The 15,330-nt window shown below is 38.5% G+C and overlaps 1 protein-coding gene across 1 annotated transcript; it reads left to right on the forward strand.

The window, feature by feature from the left end:
* Positions 1–2,174: 2,174 nt before the first annotated feature.
* qdpra (quinoid dihydropteridine reductase a) lies at positions 2,175–14,397 on the forward strand. The gene is made up of 7 exons (XM_083891025.1): positions 2,175–2,317; positions 2,410–2,502; positions 3,295–3,391; positions 4,036–4,176; positions 6,638–6,746; positions 11,759–11,842; positions 13,111–14,397. Exons 1-7 carry the CDS (start codon positions 2,234–2,236, stop codon positions 13,211–13,213), a joined length of 711 nt encoding a protein of 236 aa, XP_083747151.1. The 5' UTR covers positions 2,175–2,233; the 3' UTR covers positions 13,214–14,397.
* Positions 14,398–15,330: the final 933 nt, after the last annotated feature.

Here is a 15,330-nt window from a genome sequence, read left to right on the forward strand (position 1 = left end):
TGCTGACGCTGTAGTCATTATTGTGTCCACTCCACGCCACAAGATGCCGAGCTGCTGACACATACCTCGGCTGGCACAGATTGCTGTGCAGCGACGTTCTTCTAATTCTGTCGACTGTCAGAAACCTGCAGGATGTCTCTCCCAGGCCTGAACCACCCAGTAGGACATAATTATTGTGTGTTCCTTGGTACATCACCCATCTCTGGAGAAGAAGCGAGGTCCGTGCACCTCACTGACTCCAATCACCCAAACAGCTCCTCCTCATCTCACACTCTAAAGGAAAATGTATGTATGTGTGCATGTTTGTTTGTGTATATGTGCACCTTTGTGTGTCTGTTTTTCTGCAGGAGACAGTAAGACAGGCAGGAGGGGATGGCATAATACCTTTGTGTGCAACAATGGAAAAAGTGTGTATTTGTCTCTTTCACACTCTCTGTCAGTGTGTGTGTGTGTGTGTTTGTGTGTGAGTGTGTGTGTGTGTGTGTGCGTGTCACATTAGACAAACCAGCCATTTATTCCCGTAGCAAAAATGTGTGTCACATCCAGGTGAGTGTGACAGATCGGGGGCTTCACTACAGTGATGGGGAACCAAGGCTGTCGTAGCTTGTATTATTCATGAGTGTCGGGAATGTCTAGTTGGCACACTGCTGTGGCACAGCTCAGCTCAGCACAGCACAGCACAGCTGCAAAATAATGGGAAGGCTGTAGCTCACTGCTGTGTCATCACCATCACAGTCTTATAGCAGCATCTAGTGCTCACTGTATGAAAAATAAATTCTATGTGGGGAGAGAAACAAGCCTCACTGAACTTTCTTTGCTTTTAAAAAAAAAAAAAAAAAAAAAAGATCATCTAACATTTTACTTTTTATAGAGTGAAACTTTTCCCCACTTTTTAAAAAAGTTTCTTGCAACAAAAGTTGAGAGACGAGAGTCAGAGAATTTTCAGTATTTTAGTAAATAGAGTAGACACTTAGTCTAGTCAACAGTGGGAATAAGTGACATTTAAGGTATAACTGTGTTATACATTTACTGGATACTCTACATGGTAATGAACAGTATTTCATCGTTATGATATGCAATCATCTTGGTGTTTGCTTTTTCTTTAAGAGTTTGTGCCGAACTCAGATGTAGACCGAGTCTTAATTAATTAATTTCTTGATGACATTATTGTATTGTGTATATTTAAAAAAAATAAAAAAAAATGTATTAGTGCAGTGGTTCTCAAACTTTATACCAATCACCTGATCAACGCAACAGCACCGTTGTTATTCAGTGAATTGTTCAACTTGCGTTGTCCTACCATAAAAAAAACATCTGCTACAGTGTGTCAGCTCACCAACATATAATATATAATATATAATATATGATATACTATACACATATCAGCCACATATATCAGGTACACAGGACACTTCATAAAGAGTCAGGACCGAGTGGCAGCTGGTGTGGTGGTCAGGGCCGGCCCAAGGCATAAGTGGACTAAGCCACTGCTTAGGGCCCCCTGACCACTAGAGGGCCCCCAAGAGCAATGAAATAAAAAAAAATTAACAAATAAAAGTTTGGATTGTTGTAGTATATTTAGAATTTTTCTCCCCATTTAAACCAAAACTTTTTCACAGTACATCGTTGTCAGTTGTGATTATTTAACTTTATATTTTATTTATAAACCATTTTTATGACCTTGTTCCGGGTGCCTCTGTTGATTTACATTATTATTGAAGTATTTCTTTATTTCATTTAATGCTGTGTTTTTTACATAAAGAAGTCAAACTTTGTATTACAGGAGTGTATTTTGAACCCCCCCCCCCCCCCCCCCCCAGTAACAGAGGGGCCCCAAAATCAAATTTTGCTTAGGGCCCCATGGAGGCTTGGTCCGGCCCTGGTGGTGGTTGTGTTGTGCATTCAGAGTTTCTGAAATACAACAACCATGGCACATTCACAGTCACTTGACACTTTACGTTTTCATTCTATCGCTCAGTTTAAAATGTGCTCTTGTCGTGATTTACAAGTTTTAAAACGATGTCCCCATTATGGAAAGACTGATACACGAGACCGCTCCACTATGAAACGCCCCGTTTCTGACTTTCTTTGAACGCATCATCGGTTCAACCAACTTGTTGCTGCAGCAGAGAAACGCCTCCTCCTCCTATTCCTCCTCCTCTGTGTGTATTTATCTGTGGAGTTTATCCACGGCTACTCCACTCACTTTTCACCCACTGACCACTACGCTGACATGGCCGCTAACCGGGTAATCGTTTACGGAGGCAGAGGAGCACTGGGCTCCAAGTGCGTCGAACATTTCAAGTCCAAAGGATGGGTGAGTGGAAGCTAAAGTATGCTAGCGCCCGCTAAAGTAACAAGCTAACTATGGTGTTATAAGTCTTTCTGCGTCCTTCTGTGTGTTCACAGTGGGTCGCCTGCATCGACATGGCTGCAAATGACGAGGCGAATGAAAACGTCGTAGTAAAAATGAGTGAATCTTTCACTGAACAGGCAGGACAGGTGAGATACACACACTCACACACTTAAAACCAGAGCTAACGGGCTAGTCACGTTACTAACGGAACGCTGGGAATTTGACACAGCTAGCGTATCAAGTAAAAACTTCACGTTTGAGTCGATTAAAGAATATATTAAAATCACTATCATTTTTATTTATTTATTTATGACGCCGGTTCGGTGTCGCTTTATGTGTGACAGTTAATGCTGCGTTCAGGGTCCCATTTGAGAAGAAGGGGAAAAGCTGTAAAGTACCAAATCCACTTTTTGTGACATAATTTAAATTGATTTAATTAATGAAGCATACCCACCCTCCTAATAAAGGCTTGTTTTTGCTTATTTCCAATCACAAGCATTTACATTTTTACTATGTATGAATGTTTGTTTTTTACTACACTGATTTGCTTCCTAATCCATGTAGTAAAGACATATTCCATGAGGCCAACTATTTTAATCCCTTCCTTGTGACTTCACTCACTGGTTTGGCAGCTTTGTTAGCTTAAATAGTCACATGTCCACAGTTTTGTGACATGAAAAAGTAGAATTTTAACAAGACAAAACACAAGAAAACACATTTTTCTTTTGTAAAACATGTTACAACTAACTTTTTATTTCATGTAGACAGCTGCAAGTGCTTGCACCAAATCTCCTCTTATCTTTTGACTCGAATGCAGCACAGAATCACATGCAATAACATTTTCCCACCTGCTGTGTGAGCTGATCTTTTCATAAAGCCCCGAGGCTTAATGAAAAGATCAGATTATGATGGCAGATATCTCTCTCGTTTTTGTGCAGGTGACGACAGATGTGGCCCAGTTGCTAGGAGAACACAAAGTGGATGCCATCTTGTGCGTCGCTGGAGGATGGGCCGGAGGGAAATGTAGTTCCAAAGGTCAGCATTCAACCTTTTTCTTTATTACAACATTAATCACTTATTACCAGAAGTAGATCATATCTAATTTTGAAGACAATCAAAATACATTTTTACTTTATTATTACTGTAATTCAAGGATATAAATTGGATAAAATATAGATAAGTTGGTTAGCTTTTATTAACGTTCTTGTAACAAATTGAGTTAAACTATTTTAAATCTTTAAATTTAAATTCATAAGCACAGTGGCCTTTATATCTAGTCTTCTGTCTCCTCAAAATGGTCCGTTTAGGGACAGTGGAGCACAACTAGGTTTTCTGAGCAGTAGAATTCACTGTTCGTAGGTTATTCTTTGTGTTGTTAGTAGCTGTCATCACAGTGTTGCTGTTGCCTCCGTTTGTCTTGACATAAAACAAATCACTTCCTATGTCAAATTCTGGAATGTCACCAGGCGACTTGAGATCTAATCACAGCTATACTGAGAAACACGGGGGTCATGTGGTGCTGATGGGCTTAATCAGCATTGTGTGACCTTGAACTCAGCAGTGTTTTGTCATAATGTAATGTAACAGACATTTTATTGAAAGGATATAAGGCTACAGCTTTAAGCCACCGAAGTGAAAATAAGACTCCTCTTTATAATAGTTTTGCCTGTCATTCCCAGATTTATACAAAAACACAGATCTGATGTGGAAACAGAGTGTGTGGACTTCCACTATCTCCAGTCACCTCGCTGCTCTGCACCTGAAACCAGGCGGACTGTTGACTTTGGCCGGAGCTAAAGCAGCGCTGTCAGGCACTGCAGGTAAGGCACACATTTCTGTTTACCTTTCTCGTCACGGTGACCTGGTTCATCCGTGTGTCGTTCAGGGTTTCAGGCAGACTTTGATTTACTGGAGGCCACAACTGCACATAAGTCTTTGTTGTCCGACCTGTCAATTCTATTAATGTAGGTTAGAAAAGGCACCTCAGGGCTTTGACCCAGGGAATCGGCATACTGATCAGACCAGTTGATAAACTCGCGCAGATTGAAAAAGGTGTCAATATAATGGATCCCAGAAACAAAACAAGCACAAAAAAACAAGAGGAGCTAATGAGATCATGGGCAGCAGTGGGATTCACCGGTTAGACAAGCTGTTTCAAAAACAAAAAAATCTATAATTTTATTCTCAAAATGGCCCATTTGTCCAACAGCAGACACGTTGTTTTGTGTCCTTGAGCGACAGACCTGTTCACTTTCCCTCCTGCTCTTCTTTGGAGTTTGTTAATGTTTAAAATGTAACTGACTGTGAAAAACATTCAGTAATAGAGAAACATGAGGAAAAGTAGTCGATAAAGAAACAAATTCTATAAATACATGTATGTATACTATTGTATAACAGTGCCTATATTTCACACCAGTTTCAAACCATACTAAATTAATTAGATTTTATAATAAATATTTTTACTAAAAATGAACTAAATTAGGTACGACAAAAGGTAAACACATTTTTAGGTTGTGTCATCCGTTTCCTATCCACCAAATGTGTATATTTTCTACAACATAAATTAATCAACATTTTGGTTTGCCTTCGTATGCAATTTGCTATGTACAAACTACATAAGAACACAGCTATAGAATTCAATTAATTGAGTATTCTATAGTAAAAAGGTATACAGATGGATTTTGTTCTGTGATTGACTGTGATTTCAATCATGGAAAGCTGAGACCAGGATTATTGATCAGCAATATTACGTAATTACCGCCATCTAACCCAGCTTGTCGGCTTCTGTGGCAGCCACAGATGATTCAGAGTGATGTCATGTGGTGTTAAAGTCCCAGACCCTCTGCCCACCTACTTGTCTCTAAGCCAACTGTATGATGGGCTGAGATTTAACTCTACAGCAGTACAAAACCCCTGGCTCAGCAGTCGGCACCCAGGCCCACAAGCTCATTGGCTGCAGACTTAGCAAAAGAATGACTCAGCATTTGTGTCTGCACACAGACATTATCCACATGGACCGAGGGTGTTAACACCACTGAAAGAGCGCAGATCGCCCCATATCTATTGTTCTCCCGTGGCGGGGCTTAAATTCTTTACGAGGAGCTTCTTTTAAAATAGATTTTTATTTTTCACCAGATCACAATTATTCTGAAAAAATATAAAAACTTTAAGGCGTAATAAAATGTGCAAGTGCAATAAGTAGCCCTGAGAGATAACTTTTCCTCAACATTCTTTGATTAAACAAAGCACATGAATATAGATTTCCTGAATTGACTTTGTTCCCATTAATAAGATACATTTAGGATATATATCTGTTCCTGATTTTTGCTTGGTTTTGAAACAACACATTTTCACACAATTAATGCATCATTTACATTAAAGTTAAAATGTACAGTGCAACGCTATAGTATACTGTCAGAGGTTATAATTCAAAAACCTGCTGAAAACCTCTTCAAGTCTAAAGCAAACCTGAAATGTGACAGATAAAGCACACTTGGTAACAGGCCTTTATTATGACATGTCACTGTAGGAACAGCACAGCAGTTATTAATCAAAATAATGTCACACTGTTTTACCGTTATGTGCTTTTCATGCTAAAACATGTAAAAAGGTAGTTAATATATTCTCAGTTTTCTGTCACTGTTTGTCCACGTTTCTCTTAATCATTACACACAGTGACTGAACTGTATTTAATGAACAATCTGGATAATTAAGGCACGTATTGACAAAATCAATACACACTCTTTAAACTGCAGCCTGCACTCTTAAATCAAGTCTCCATTAAGACAAGAAAAAATGGTTTTTGGAGATCACCTAAAGCTTGAATGAAAACTCATGTCCCCACCCCTTGTTCCCATTGGTCAATCCTACAATATCTAAGCCTGTCATGAGACGGGCTTAGGAGGCGTAAACAGATGCTTGGCATTCTTTGAGAGACCCGTTAAGACGCAGAGGGAAAACATCAGTGTTTCCAGATGCTGCAACTACAAAACATTCCCCTTTCATTATTTAACACTGAGCTCATGTGAGACCGACTTCAGAAAAGTTTATTTTGTATTTCAGACTTATGGTCCATTATTTACACCACAGTGTGAAGACCTGGGTGTGCGTTTTATTTAAAAAAATCTCAAGATGTACCTCCCCCGTGTTCACTGATGTTCGTCCACTTGACCTCTATCCACAAAATCACCTGTCCACTCCTGTGCACAGCGTGTGAAGCATTTAATGAGCTGTGTATGTCTACCTGTGCTTAAAAACGAATGTTCTGTCCGTAATCCTCAGGCATGGTCGGCTACGGCATGGCCAAAGCTGCCGTCCACCAGCTGTGTCAGAGTCTCGCAGAAGAGAAGAGTGGCTTGCCGGCAGGAGCTGTTGCTGTGGCTATACTACCGTGAGTACTGCATTTAAGTGTTGTGTACACGAGTAGGTGCTTTTAAAGTAAAAGTTAATATAAAATCTGAATTTTTTTGCTTGGTATAGTTTACTAGGGCCTAAGCAATTCCTATTTTTGATAATAGATTCATCACTTTGAGGGTTTTTTCATTAATTTTCTGATTGTTCAGCTTCTTAAATATTAATATTAGTTTTTTGTTGCTCCATATAACAAGAAAACATCAAAACGGGAACACTGGGAACTTTGACAAATACTGCCAGGTCACTAAGACTTTATTTTTGTCATTCAAAAGTTTGACAAAGTTTATTGTTTATGATCACACACATTCATATGAATATAATTTATATTTTATTTTAAATGAATGGTGCAAAAAGCAAATTGCATCCACAAACCATATATGTTATTAAATTAACAATTATCCAAGTTAATTTTGTTTCATATTTTATCAGTTGTAGAAGAATTTGTCATCGTGTATTCGTTATCGACTGCTCTGATTTTTATAGATCAGTATTGACCATAGAGAAACCCATATCAGCTGACCTTTACCCTCTTATCCACACTAACAGCAGTAATATAGCAAATTGTCTGCTTTAATGTATAGATATTTAGCCAGCTTAGTTGACATCAGGACCTTGGTATTACAGCCACTTAACTCACCTTTTTTTCCCTTTTGTCTGTATCTGAGTGTTTGACACTCAAGATGTGAATTCCTCCTCCAAGTCGAGAGGAAATCTGAATAAATGAATAGTTTAATTCATTTATACCGATTCTGTTTGAAGGATGACATTCATATGACACTTTCTGTAGTTTGTAACCTCTCTTTTACAAGTGACATTTACTCCCCGATGCAGCTTTTCTATATGAAGTGCTTTTTCATCACGCATTCTTCACTGGGTCCTGAAGGGTGTACTTGTGTCTGTAAAAAAAAATGTTCCTTAAAGAATAACGCTTTGGCCAATTTATTAAAGGAATCTATTTTAAAAAATGTGGTCCTATTAATGTAATAGAAGTTAATAATCTGAGACCTGGAGTCCTCGTAAAAGGTGAATCATAAAAAGACTAGTGATAAAAGCAGCAGCGGAGGAGATGATCATAGTCGCAAAAATCATATTTTTCATTTGAGCCCCTTTTTGACTCTCCTTGACTCAAATCCCTCACCTCAGGTGAATTAAAATATTAGACGACAATGGCTTTTTGAAAGCCGACCTTTAATTTAGAGGGAAATCCAGTTCTCTGCAGGCTGCCACCTGCACTTCCTGTTTTCCCCCTGAAGGTAACGGAAAACTACAGGTGCCACAAACAAATAGCAGTCATTGCCTGACAGTTATTCCTTTTTTGATATTATATTATATTTTTATAAAAATATTTGTCTAAGGCTGAACATCGGTGATGTTTTTCCCCCCAAAAAATGGTGCCATGCATGACAGATGGTGTCCTCGATTGATGATTTACTAATTAATTGTGTTATTATTTTTGTTATTGTTATTTTGGTTTTTAGTATTAGGAAAGATATCCTCATTAATGTCATATGTCAACATTTTTATTTCTCTCTCAATTAGTTTTTAGTTGAGTGAAGAAAACATAATGAAATCCATCCAAGAAATAAAATACCACAATTGAATGTTCCAGGGTATTTCATCCACATGTGCCATCATTGTTTAAACGCTGTTAGTGGAACATTTATGTTTATAACCACAAACTTTTCTGCAACAAAAGAGGGTATTAAGGAGGAGAATATTTCAATATAACCAGTGGGGTCACAATGATGCCACGGCTGGACCGCAAGCTCTTTTAGAGGCAGTTTCCAGCTTATTTCTGACATAAAGTGCACAAAACAAACCACCAGTCAGACATGCGTGGATGCCCTAAACAAATGAAATAATGAAAATAAGTTAACATATTATAAGAAAACTGAATAAAACACTTAATTAAGGAATACAAAGGAGCGTTAAAGAGAAAGGCAAAACATATTTTGTGGGATTATACATATTCACACATCGTACACAATTATGATTGGCATTGTTACACAAAGAGAATATAAATCTTAAAAAGTAAACTTTATATCTTCTCAGAAGTCCAAGCGAGGACATCACTGCAGCTTCAAGGACAAGCGTTCATAGTAAACCTGTTCCTCCAGAGCAATAAATGTTGTACAGCCGTCTCACAGGCCGAGGAGAATTTCTGCTTAAGAGTGTGTAAAAACTGCCATGTGCTTTTGTAACAAAAAAAAAAAAACACACAAAAGAAGACGCACAACCTTTTTAAAACCTCCGGAGCCTCATCTGGATTGAGGCACTCATGTTTTATTCTCTTGCACCGTGGTAGCAGATCTTGTAGCGACAGAATTTCATTACAAACAAAGGACAAATGCACACAAGTCTCTTTCCCTCTACACAATTTTATTTTATTTTATATTTCTCTTGTAGCCACACTTTGGGCTCTGGGTAGAGATGAAGTTGCAGCTCCTATATTCACTGCAGCACTGAAATATTACACTCTGCGTTGTTGGTGGTCGACGCGTTGCGATGAAAAGCCTCAACCCTTACCCTAACCTTAACCAGTTCTGCCTCATTATACCCAGGTTTTGGTCTTCACGGGGAATACCAGTGTAATAACCCCAGTCCAGAATAAACCTGGGCTTAAAGCAGCCTATGTTAGATTATACCCCAGGTATATTATAGCTGACTTAAATCTTGAAATCAGAATCATTTATGAAACTTACTGAAGTAGTGGATAACTTCTATATCCTACATGTTGTTAGGTTGCTGATGAACATGGATAATTCCAGGTTAAATGCATGTTCCTGTTCATTTATTAGTGAGTGAATATACTGTGTTAATACAACCAAAATATAATACTTTACACGATGGGTATACGCTGGCCTTCTGTCCTGGGCCAAACTATTCCTGGGTTTATTCTGAGCACAGGGGTTAATTTGGTCCGTTACACCTGCACTGACAAGATCAGTGTTTCCATGCCAGGAAACGTCATACAGAGCTAACAAATGCGAGTACACACAAACACGCGCTCCTTTTGTAATGTTGGGTGCATAAGTGCGAGGTAAAGATAAGCTGCAGGAAGGAACAGAAGATGGATCAGGCTGCCAGTTTCACACAGTATATCTGCGGCTGTGCACATGATCTGTTTCAGACGAACGACTTGCGCCGTAGCCTTTTCATCACTGCCTTGTCCCCCCCCCACTGGCTGAATTTCAAACCCCAGTGTTTTTGCACCGTCATCGTGAGGCGTTTGAAAATTGCCTTTTTTTTTACGGAGGGGTGGGTGGGTGTTTCTTACTCCTCCGCTCTCTTTGGTCGCATTTACCAACAATATGAGGCAGGACTGCCTCTCCAGCTCGCTGTCACATCTGTTCAGCATTAGCCCCGTGACTTGCATTTCTGTTGCAGCCTCTACTATCCTCCTCCTCCTCCCCCAACACACAAACCCTCTGGCTGTTCCAACATCATATACAACAACACTGCAGCAGTGTAGCATTCTGCAAACTCCAGATAATGGGGGATTATCACTGTGCTGCAAAGGCAGAGTAAACTTTTAAAAGGATGTTTTATCATAGCGGTGCATTTTGTGATTGTTGTTGTACTTATTTGTATTTGGGGGGTGTTATCAGATTGTATTTTACGTTTGGGCAAAGTGTGCAGAAATACAGGTTTAAAAAGTTTTCACTGTATTTTCAGGGAGGAATATTTGTGTTGAAGCTAGAATGAGAGAGTTGTTTCAGAGCAGGAGTGAGTTGTTCTGTGATAATAGCTTAATTTATGTATTGTTTTTACATTTTATTGACACTATAGAGACGTACAACCAGGATGAATGGTTACAACAATAGTGTGAACAATAAAGTACCACATACATCTTTATTCATACTTTATTCCAGCGGTTCCCACAGAAGGATCGCAGGAGATGTTTTTTGATTCCCCGAAACTAATTTGCACAATTTGTACCAACTTTTTGGTTTAAGATTTGTGTATACGTTTTAAATAACATGCATAAAATTAAGTTTTAAGTAATTTATCAAACATATTTAGGAAATAATTTGTTGACCATGTTTGCTCTTTTCGTGATTAATATTGTGATTTTTGGGTCTGCTCAAGACCAAGTTAACAGCCTGACTGAATAATTTGCCCAATATTTTCCATTTCTAACCATTAACATTGGCTGATTATAAGCCAGAGAATACAAATTATGCTTTTTTTTGCTCTCAGAAACTTGAAAAAAGTTGCTAGTTCACAAAAACTTTATTTTTTCAACCATGTTTTCATTTATGTTTAGTTTGTACATTATTTCTTAATGAAAACACTGTAGATAATTGTACTCCAGTGCTGAGAGACATGCCGTTTGTTCAATAACTGGTCACTAAAGTTAAGAAAATTGGCTAAATATGTATGTGGGCCAATAGAAAAACTCAAAGGAGATCAAAATGACCAACTTCCAAGTCGTTGTCTTTTATCAGGGTTTACTTGATCCATATCGCTGTGAATCAGAATACATAACCAATAAATGCATAAGGTAAAAAATTGAGTTTAATCAGTAGAATTCCTCAGCAAAGCCACAGTGGCACAGTGAGTTGCTAAAACGTCGATATAAATTTCAGCTCTATTCATGAAATGCCAGAATTCAAACAACCACAAATCAATGTAAGCAGCCAAAAAAGCTGCCTTACCTTACCTGTAACAGAATAACAATGATGCATGTGTTGTGTCTTTTTGTCTTCTGTGTCCCACACTAATGGTTTCATACTGGTATCTGTTTGCCTGTGGCTCTGCTGCTGCTGCAGCTGCTGCTCTGTGTCCACATGTTCCTCTCCCCCCTCTTTTTTTCTTTTTCAAAATGATGCACAGTGATATCTGAAGTCATCAAAAAGACAAACGGATGCGTGACTCAAATGTAATCGTCTGTCCTCATCTTAACAAAAGCTGTGTGTGTGTGTGTGTGTGGAGATGCTGCACTCTGTCTGGCTTCACACTCTTGCGTCATCTGGCTTAATTTAACAGGGTTACCTTGGATACGCCGATGAACAGGAAGTTCATGCCTGAAGCAGATTTCGGTTCCTGGACACCGCTGGAGTACGTTGCAGAGTAAGTACTTCAGCAAATTGTGATCATTGTGGTTCAACTTATGGCTAAAATAAACAACTTTTTATGTTTGGTGCTGAGTTTATGATAGCGATTTCTTTTAAATCACTAATTGTATTGTAATTATTTTTGCTTGAGTCCATTTTCAAAGGTTTGTGTTGATTTCCAGTGTTTATTAACAGTTTAAACTATAGCAAGGTTAGGTTTTTCATCCAGTTTGATAATCCTGAAGAATAAAAACAGAAACGACCTGGAAGTGGGAAATTTAGCTTATTTTCACACATTTCTTGTCTTTTTTTTTTACTTATTTACTTTACATTCTTGTTTGTTTGACACCTCATGTCTAATCCTCAGCATAATTACTTAATTGTTATGATCCATGTTGGCTAGTCTAAATGAGTACTTTTTGCAATTATGATACCAAAACTACCCCTTTATATTTGTTGATTAAAGATATTAATAAATTAATGAAAATAAGTTCCATAATAATCCAGAAAAGTAGAAACATTTGACTGAAAAGAAATACGTTTTTATACGTGATTCTCATTTTAAATTCTTGTTTTACCACAGCAAGAGATGGTACTTGTGCATCTGATTATTATAGGAAGACTAGTTAACTAGTTAACTAAGTCTTGTATAACTTTAAACATGTATACATATTCAAATATTTACACACATAGGCTGTATACTGAAAAAAGTAAGCCCAACTTTAACTTATCCAAAATAAACACTTGTTCTCAAGTGTTTGCTGTCGATTTAATCCATATATTTTGCCATCAATAAAATAATATGAAACAAAAGCGTCATATTTCATAGCTCCCTCTTGACTCAAACTCCTACTCTAATATGATCCCTCTAAAGAGTTATATTAAAAATTGAAAGTATTCCTTCATTAATTCTCTTCTGATACCATGCTGTGAGCTCTCCTGCTTGTTAAATCCCCGCAGCATATTTTCCCTTTTTTTTTTTTTTAATTCCCGTCATATTAAAAAATAATGCCTCATTCTCAATTTCCATAGGGAACTATTAGTCACTTTATGTCCCCTCTTTACTCTCCTCATGTTTCATCTTTACTGCATTAACCCACCAGTAAAAAGAAAAAATCTCTGAAATCAACCGCTTCTCAATTCGGCGTTCAAAAGCCGTTTAAGCAGCAGAGGTGCTTTTACAGAATTGAAATGTTGATTTAAGGCAGCTACACGTCACATATCCTGGTCACTGGGTAAAATAAAATCACTTTTCTCTGTTTTCTTTTTTTTTTTTTTTTGCAGAACGTTTTTCAGCTGGGCCACCGGCGTGAAGCGGCCGGCGTCGGGAAGCCTGATGCAGCTGATGACCTCAGGAGGTGAAACCCAGGCTGTAGCAGCTCCGTAGCGGACAAGAGTGGAGGTGTGGACACCCAGGTTATGGGTGTTCGTTTAGAGCGGGAGGGAGGGAGAAATAATGATAGATGGATACAGAAAGGGTGGGAGAGATGAGAGGGAGGAGGAGGAGGAGCGTAGGTGAGATGGGAGTGATGAAGAGGGTTGGAGGTGAAGGAGAGAGATGGCGACAGAGTGGAGCTAAATAAAAGGGGGGGGAGGAGGAGGAGAGGGAGACAGCCAGATGGGCTTGTTTTGGAGGAGGAGGAGGATGAGATTTGACATTGCAGCCTTACAGCGCCATCTAGCTGCACAACACTACAGTTATCCCATTGTGGAAGACAATCAAGCTGATTGTTGTGTTCAGACGAGTACAAATGGTTAAAAAACAAAAACAATCTTTCACAGAAAGTATTCAGATTAATGAAGTGAGGAATGTGTCGTAATAATAATAAAAAATTGTGTACGTGTCCTTCATGGTCAGGCTGAAGCTGCATTTTACCACCTGTGGTGACATAGTTGTGACTATTTTATTATTAAACAGTGTTTTTTTACTCATTGACGTGAAATATCTAGATGCGATTTTTCTTTCCTATTGTTTTCTTTGCAATTTTCTGTGCATTTTGTTTCTAAATTCAGGTTTCGGTTAAATGTTTCCTGCATAATGGATGAAAAATGAGACAGTGGAGCATTGGCAAAGACAAAAATATTAACATGCTATTTTATGCCACTCTAATGAAAGGATGAAATGTTCCAATTCGCATAAATGTACAAGTTTAATTGGCGTAGAACATAAAAACCAAAAATGGAAATTGGATTTTTTCATTTGAAAATGTTTTACTACAACATGAACACACCTCAAAGTAAGTTGTAAAAGACTCCACTCCATTTTCAGCCCCTTCATAATGTCATTATCTCCCAATAATTGTCTGAATTTCAGCACGTAGAGTGTCCGTCCTGTGAGATGTGTCATTTGAACGTCCTCTGCCACTGCTGAGCCTCAAAAAAAAACATAAAAAATAAATCTGCTGTCTTCTCCCAAACGTACAATACACTTTATAGATGCTGTGGCCTTATTTTGTTTGTCCCCGTCAAGATGAAGTGTCCTTGGTGTCCACGGTTTGTTAAAAAGTTGCTCTGTTCCTGTGGGGATTTGATGTTTATTTTTTAAACAGCCGTGTGTTGTAACCGTGTCAACGCTCACAATAAAACGAGTCGAAATAAAAGATGGATTTGAGGTTTCAAGTTCATTCTTCATCGGTTCAAGGATACACTTGGAAGTTCACTGATGGTTTTTCCCTCTCTGCACTTTTATTACCTTCTCGAATCTGAGGTTAAAATACTGCACCTCCACAGCGTGGTGCTCTCACTGAAAACCGTAATGAATATTAGTTTTTATGATAGTGCTCGATTCAATGCTGCAAAGTGACACGTTTTCATGTAAATGTCAAAAGCGCTGCTCACAGTGGTCGGCCTGTGGAGAGTCTGTTAAGCAAAATTGTGCTCCACTTTCACTTAGAGTGAGAGTTCTACTCTCGCTGTTGCATTTGAAATAGTGGAGATTTCTTACAGTTTGGCTTCAATAAAAGTGAAGGTCAAGAGTTCAGCCGTGACCTTGGAAATGGCTGTTAACAAAACACAGAGCATTTAGGCTCATTTTATTTCCATAACTATTTACTATATTTATAAAATGTATATAGAGGCTATAAGAGTGTGTCTAGCGTGCTAATTTAAAGCACAACCTATAGGTAATCTATAATAAACACACCAGATCAATCGATCAATCAGTGTCTGTGACAGCAGTATCTCGCTGACCGTTAGTCAGATCCCCCTAAGATTTTGCTGATTTATCACCAGGCTCATCAGCAGCAGCAGGTAGCAGGGAGGTGGGAGTGAAGACACTGTCCTCACGTCGGGTGAGACATTTTCACAAGGTTCAACGCATAACACGGTGTTATACTGAAACGAAGTCTGTGTACATTCACCAAATACGCGAGCACGTATTTATTTAGCGTTAGCATGCTAAGAACCTGTTTCCAAAGGTAAGCTAGCGAGGCTAGCGATTAGCATTAGCGTAGCTAGCTGTTTTGTCAGCCACGCTGAATCATACGGGCACTGTACTTTGTTCTG

The sequence above is a fragment of the Microchirus variegatus genome (assembly GCF_963457635.1).
Source record: "Microchirus variegatus genome assembly, chromosome: 6".
NCBI classification, from domain to species: Eukaryota; Metazoa; Chordata; class Actinopteri; order Pleuronectiformes; family Soleidae; genus Microchirus; species Microchirus variegatus.